The 8,081-nt window shown below is 32.9% G+C and overlaps 1 protein-coding gene across 1 annotated transcript; it reads right to left on the minus strand.

The window, feature by feature from the left end:
* Positions 1 to 5,956: 5,956 nt before the first annotated feature.
* On the minus strand, positions 5,957 to 7,501 carry LOC112597908. Its single transcript, XM_025344135.1, has 3 exons — positions 7,372 to 7,501; positions 6,611 to 7,281; positions 5,957 to 6,517 (listed from the first exon to the last, which is right to left on the minus strand). The coding sequence occupies exons 1-3, from the start codon at positions 7,499 to 7,501 to the stop codon at positions 5,957 to 5,959; spliced, it is 1,362 nt and encodes a 453-aa protein (XP_025199920.1).
* Positions 7,502 to 8,081: the final 580 nt, after the last annotated feature.

The raw sequence follows: 8,081 nt of genomic DNA on the forward strand, positions 1-8,081 counted from the left end.
TACGCGTCGTTTTGTTTTCGTTGTCTCCACCCTCGGACGCCTCTGCGATCTCATCGGTACTGTCTCGAAGACGTACGAAATACGATTTATTATGTGTATAAAAAAGAAACGCGCGAAGGGTTTAACAGATTCTTATTTGTATTATACGGAAACATCGTAAAATCGTTGCTCTTCAGTCGTTGTAATGCCTTTAATTGCATACGTTTGGGGTGATATCGAGATATGTGTCTGTGATTATCAGGGTTCGGTACTTATAGCATTTGCATATCCATCATAGGTGATGTAAAACATAGCAGAGTGATCTATAAATACGTTTTGTAGTACAGAGAATTAAAATATGAAATTTTATTTTGCATATTTTTGCATGTTTTGGGGGTTTTTTTCATATTTTTTTACTTATTCGACGATTTTTAATGATTGATGGTTAATATAATTGTTTAAAATGTATTATTAAAATGTTGAACGATTAATTGCGAAAATTTGTTTTGTAGTAATACTCTTTGTGTAGCTATCTGTCACAAAAATGTAGCACGTGCACTTGATTTATAAATACCTATTCAAAAAATCGAAAACCATGTAGTTATCTGAGTTATGGTTAATTGAAAAAGTCTGATATGCGTACTTATCTACAGGCTACATTCGTATCGCTCGGCAAGTGATTAAAATAATCTAATTTATTGAGAGATCGATAAACTGCAACAGTACACCAGTACAATCACCTATTAGTTCGTTGTTTGTCATCGTGAGTTTTAGTTCGATTTATTGTGTGTCTGTGCGTTTCATAATTTTAGTAAAACAATGCCAAAAGAAAATCAATCAGTATGTGGTCGTTTAAGAAGCTATGTAACAGAATTTGGTTCTGATACTTTTTTGATAGTCACGAACAGTTTATTTTGTAAAGTGTGTGAAATTCGAAATAATTCAGAGAAAAAATTTAATGTTAACCAACATATTAGTACTGTTAAACACCAAAAAATTCTCAAACGACAGAAAGACCAGAAACAGAAAAAAAAAAAACAAACACTTTTGACCAGTTTGCCAACAAAGTCAGAATTCAATACCGATTTATGCGAAGCTTTTATGGCAGCAAATATTCCTTTGAATAAACTTTCAAACAGTAAATTTCGAGAATTTTTAGAAAAATATACAGTTAAAAATATACCATTTGAATCCACTCTGCGTAAGGGATATATTGATGATGTGTACAATAAAACTATTGAGAATATTAAAACTGAGATAGGTGAAAATAAAATTTGGGTCTCTATTGGTGAGACGTGTGATGTCGAAGGACGTTTCATAGCAAACGTCGTTGTAGGAGTTCTCAAGACTGATAGTACTGGCAATATATTTTTACTACACTCGGAACAACTGGATAGAACTAATCATACAACAATTTGCAAACTATTTGATAAGGCAATGGGAATCTTATGGTCTGGAAGTATCAATTACGACAATGTTTTGTTATTTTTAACAGACGCCGTACCATACATGGTAAAAGCTGGATCTGTTTTAAAAAGTTTTTATACAAGAATGGTTCATACTACATGTGTTGCTCACGGGATTCATCGTGTAGCCGAGGAAATTCGAGGACAATTTGATGAGGTAGATAACTTTATATCAAATGTAAAAAAAAATTTTAGGTAAGCCCCTTCAAGAATTTTATTATTTAAAACTGAAGCACCTGGAATTAAATTGCCACCAGAACCCATAATAACTCGTTGGGGAACATGGTTGGATGCCGCAATTTAATATTGCTAACATTTTGAAACGATTGTTCGCATTATACATCTATTAGACGAAAATGATGCCATTAGTATTCAAAAGGCAAAACTATGTAAAACACAACCGAACTTACAATGTAACTTGGCTTTTATCAAATCCAATTTTGAAGTGTTAACTGTAGCTATAAATCAACTACAAACACAATATGTTCCATTAACAGATTCGCTAATACTTATAAAGGATATTGAATCGAAATTATGTAATTTACACGGACCATATGGAATTGCGGTGTCAAAAAAACTTGTTCAAGTATTAATAAAAAACAAGGGTTTAAATAGTTAAAAACAAATATGTAAAATTATCACCGGAAGAGAGTCTATGGACCTTCGTTCAATAGCAGAAGATCTAACATGTAATGATCTGTTATTTTTCAAGTATGCTCCCATTACTTCCGTCGACGTGGAACGTTCATTTTCGGCATATAAGTGTATTCTAGCCGATAATAGAAGAGCCTTCCAGTTCGAAAACATCTAATAGTTCAATGCAATCACAAAGGCACTAAGGTTTAAATTACAAATTTTTTTTTTTTTTAAATATAAAAAAATTAATGTATTATATATACATATTTCTTAATACATATTATATCAGATAAATTTTTTTTGTTAATGATTTTTAATTTTTTTTTTAAATTTTTTAGTGCATATTTTTAAGTTTATTGGGTCATATATAAGCGCATATTTTAGTGCTATAAGTCCCGAACCCTGGTGATAATAAACTCGGTACATCACTAAGACGTATACGATTAACCCTTTCAGACCTATAATTATTTAAGTGAATAAAAATTTTTTTTTTACACATTTATATTTATAGTACATTAATTAACATATTTACAAATTTTCATCATTTTTGCCTAATTATTTTGGAAGTTAAGGAGTGGGTCATCAGAATGACCCATAGGTCGTCATGGAGCTAAAAATTTCAATGAACAATATAATAAATATTGCGAAAACAACTTGTTTTATTAGTGTATAAAATAAAAATAAAACAATTTAATAACGTATTATTATAAAATTTAAAAAAAAGTAAACATAAAAATTAAAATCAATCAATTAACAAACAATTCGTATTTATATAAAAATAAATACAACTGTAAATAAAAAATAAAAAAACAAAATAGGTGCCTGTTTAGAGTACTTGAAAAGTATAACAAAACTTAGTTTTTTTTGTGAAACTCTGCAAAACAATTTGTCTCCTTCGTCAAGCACAAGTGAACATTGCATTTGGTGCAGTAAAAATGGGTTCGATTATTTCTAGAACACATAGGATTTTTGCATTTAGTTGCGTTTTTCAAGCAATCTATTTTCGGCATATGATCTAATCTATCATATCTTGACACATCAAGAGGCAACGAGCTGTCTGTGCGATTAGTTGGAGAATATAATGGTAGCAATGAAGATAATGATGGAGTTGGTGACTCGGAACTGTACAAAAGTTTAGTTTTGCGTCCTACTTTATTTTTTTTTTGTTGGCGGAGTCTGTAGCGTAGTACTAATCATTTCTTCAGCTAACTGAAGACGAAAATGTAGAAAATCCAATACATTTTTTTTCGGCACTAATAACTCCTCAGCCTCCTTCTTATATTGTAACCATGCATTACTTGCAACCAAATCAAATGCGTGAAATATCATTCTGAGAGTCCATTTCCGAGATTTTATAAAAGTTCTGTACAGACTTATCATTTGGTCATATTTGTCGACACCGCCCATACTGGCATTGTATAATTTAACAATTTCTGGCCTTTCTACTGTGACATATTGTTTGAGCTTTTTGTCATATCGTTGTACGTTATCAAGTGTACCAGATGTAATAAAATTCGAGCCTAAAATTACCGATTTATTGTCGAACCATTTTACCAATCCTATTGCGCAAGCATTTTCGACATGAGATCGAATTTCAAACGTTGATCCTCTACCAATTTTTGCCATGATTTTATCACCTAATAAGGGCAGATTCACAAAACGATTTGCTCTGACTGTTCCAGCTGCATATATGCCGAGATAATAAAGTCGTTCAAATAATTAATAGGTGGAAAAAAAATTATCAAAGAATAAAAAATGCGTTTTTTCTTTCAATGTTTGCACTAAACATAAAACTACTGAAGCTCCAAATCCAAATATTTTCAACTTATTTTGATCTAATTCTGTTGAACTGCCTTGATATAATATAAAATCATAGATAATTCCACACTCGGACGCCAAAACAAAAATTTTAATACCCCAAGGGCTTGCCCCTCATGTACTGTTTTACCGATAATTTCCCCTTGAACGGCACCATCTGCTCATCAATACACACATTTCTAACTTTCGGTAAATTATTACATTTTTTTTTAATTTGGTCATACAAGGGTCGAACTTTTATAAATTTGTCTACATTGTTACGCGGTATATCAAAATTATTAATTATATGTAAATTATTTCGTAACTGCAAGAAACGATCACGGGACATGGAATTTGAAATCAACGGTACTCTAAATTTTTCTTCCCAATACATACGTATCCTTGGAAATTTTAAACATCCCATAATCAAATGAATAGCGATTTATGCTTGTATTTCATGCTTATTTGTAGGTTTAAAATTTGTTTTATTGTTTTGTACGGTATACAAATTGGTATTGAACGCTACAATTTCAAAAAAATCGTTTTCGAAATATTGTAAAAAAAAATCAATGGGATTACGTAAATAGTCCACCTGCACTTGTGTTTCAAGATCTTGTAATTCTATAGTTGGACACTGAAATGGTTGTTGTAACCATTTTATATTTTTTTTTGTGTTATCGGAAATTCATTTCTCGGAGGAGAAATTTGGGGGGGAATATCATCAGTATCCAAAGTATCAACTATAGTATCACCTGCAGTCTCCATTAAATTTTCAAAATTACCGTCGAATTGCTGTAATAAATCATCAAATTCTACACCCGGAAAATCATCTACCCCATCGAACGCCAAGTCGTCTTCATCATCATCAGTAATTTCTAAATCGGAGACTTCTCATTTTCCAAAAGGTCTAATATACCTTGTGTTGTTAGTTTATTAGCCATTTTTTTCAACAAAACACTAATGCGTAATAAATATAACAAACAAAATATCAACTAAAACTATAATAATTATCGAAACAATTATTGTTTTATGACAATATGTTTATACTTTTGTTTTTAATTTATTTTTGTGATAATAATTATTATTTATTATTCACACGTGTGAAGATCTGATTACAATATTTCCCTCCATTTCAAACAAAGACATTTTCGCGCGCGATCACATTATCAGGCGTAGCGGCCGGTGGGTCATTATAATGTACCACTGTCCAATCGCGTATATGTGGAGTAGAAATTGAGTCACGTACATGGCGATAAAAAGATATTATTCATACACTATTACACAATAAAATAAAAATGATTCATAGGGCACGATCTAGCGGAAAAATTATAACAAGCAAAATAATTATTTTTTTTCATTTTTTTTTTTTTCATTAATTATGATGAACAAAAACTAAAAATTCTTGTATTCTAATGACTGAAAATTAATTGTTTTTTTTTTTTAATTATATTCTAAACAACATTCTCTATATTTTTATTATCAATATTCAATTAGTTATACGCAATCAAAGTAGTGGGTCATTATAGTAACTCGCCGGTCTGAAAGGGTTAAATAGTGTAAAAGAATACGTCAGAAACACTCTAAACGACAATAAATATGCGATTTACGGTTTCATGACACGCGAATCGTAAAAATTGTATTGGTTAAACGACGTATACTATAGTATTCGTCGCATCCCTAAAACGGTTTAAGTGCTCGAAACTCCGTTACGGTTTTCAAATCAAACGGTAGTTGATAGGTGTTAGGATAGGTTCCCCAACGTTAGGTAGGCAGGTTCGAATTCCGTTCCTGCGAAATTCGGGCGACACCATAAGAAACTGCACATAACGGATTATTTGCATTTTTTTTTCTCATTTAATTCCATCATTATTAATTGCTATTTTCATTTTGATATCCAATCTTACACTACTACTCATAAAATATTTTTCAAATTTTAAAAATGAATTTTGATCTCACACATTTAATTTTATATGGCTTGATTGATGATGACAAAATATATTATATTATTATATTCAATAAATATATACATTTACTAGCTGATCCGGCCACGCGTTGCTGTGGCTAAAGTTTTTGTTATATTACATTAAGAGGAACACTAAGAGAACACATAAATCCTCGATCAAGACCAATGCTTCATTGTACATCTCTGGTGTATAATCTATATTTTGGCATTGATTTATTTGTTTAATTCGGTGCAAGATGTCATCTGTCATACAATTTTTATATTTTTCCCACAAAGTTTGTGCTTGCGAGGGATAACATGTCGTCAAAATAATTGCAAACAACTGACGAATGTTATTCGGTGTTGATGACAACGCAGCATCGGCAAGCGTTAAGTCCCAATGGTTATCGTCTTCTAGCAATTGCAGTTCACGACATGCATCCTGATATGTATTGAATACTGGACCATTAACTGTTCGTAAAAATTCAAAAGACGTTGGTCCGGGAACATTCACCAATAACAAACGTAAATAGAAGCACTCACGTTGCTTTGGATGTACCGTGTAAAGTCTCCCCAATGTCTTAGCTTTGAATATGCCTGTAATGGAAGGATGTGGTTTTCCTTGTTTCCGTGGCTCCCATTTTTTACTGGATTTGTTCCATGTAAAATAACGTGGAACATCACCATACACCAATGTCTTCGCGAATTGGCCAAAAACATCAGGTTTTTAACACAATGTAAAAAATTCAGTTAGAATCGTTTTCGGAGCTTCGAACGCTCTTTGGAGAACATTTTCTTCAGTGAAGTATACACGTTGACCGTTTTCAAGATGTATTGCCAGATGTTGGACAGCAGGATCTCTTTCGTGGATGGGAAAGCTGAGAATATGCCAAATAGCTTCATTGCTGCTTATGTATCTGCCCATTTGGTATCGTGCTATTTCGTCATTTTTATTTATGTTTTGTACTTCAAATATGACCAAATCACTGCCTTTGTTTACATATTTACAAATATACTTAATTGATTTAACAGAACTGCAAAGCTCAACATTGATATGAGCTTTGTAAATTTTTGAAAGTAGTGGTGAGTATGGTACTACCCACTGATTATCAAACTCAACTTGATTTGGAAAGTTCGGCAGTCGCATTGTAAATGTGTGGCCACCATTCTCAGTACTTCTGCGGCTATACATTGGATAACCATCAATATCCGTGTTCGTGTCATTCGTATGCGGCTTTGGGAAGTTTTTTTTACATTTTCCATTTTCCATGCACGGTGACGTCATGTTGAAAGCACCGCATGGCCCATGGATCATGTGTTTGGTGACAATATCAAATAATTCTTGATCAATTAATGGGTCTGGAATTTCGGCTGAAATTATTTGATCGATTTCTTCAGGACGGATTCTATCTTTAAGCCAAACCAAATTGTGGGCATGAGGCAAACCTTGCTTTTGCCACTCTATCGTATACAGCCAACAACGTGTGATACCAAAAATTTCATATTTAACAATAAAATCAATTAAGGATTTTAATTTTTGTTTAAACACACGTGCAGTTAAATCATGACGATGAATGGCTTCTTGTACTGGCAATAGTAAAGTTTGTATCTCTTCCCAATTCGGATTACATGTGAATGTAATAAATAAATCCGGTCGGCCGTAATGACGTACGTAAGTCATCGCATCTTGTATGTATTCCTGCATGTTCCGTGGACTGCCGATGTAGCTTGAAGGTAAAATGAAAGCATTACCGATGTCATTGGTAAATTTCCATCGATGTTTCCAGCAACAGCATCTCGTAAGTAAATATATTCTTCCGATCGTAGTTTTGCCTGGTTAAATCGAAGGAATCGCAAGCGTTCGCTTTCAACCTTAGCATACATATCTTAGTTAATATCTGGTGCATATTCAAAGGCAAGCCGAACGAATGATGCACGTATTAATGAGCGGCTGATCCGTTGCCTTTGTCGATCTCTTTCTCGTACTGTAGCTATGTTTCGTTCTCGTGCCGCTCTTGTTCTCGTAATATTCTGTTGCAGACATTCGTCACGCTGTTCTTGAGATTCTCGTGCACGACTTTCTGCAGTCCTGATTCTTTGAGCTGCATTTCTTGTTTCGATTTGTTCTGGTAATTGCTGAGCTCTTTCAACACGTTTGCGTCGTGACCCTTTGCTGCTCGCGTTGTTGAGGTTAGATTTTTTCGGTATATCTTCTTAATATATATAAATCTCATGTCACAATGTTTGTCCTCAATGGACTC

The sequence above is a fragment of the Melanaphis sacchari genome, unplaced genomic scaffold, assembly GCF_002803265.2.
Source record: "Melanaphis sacchari strain LSU unplaced genomic scaffold, SCAv2.0 Contig449_pilon_pilon, whole genome shotgun sequence".
NCBI classification, from domain to species: Eukaryota; Metazoa; Arthropoda; class Insecta; order Hemiptera; family Aphididae; genus Melanaphis; species Melanaphis sacchari.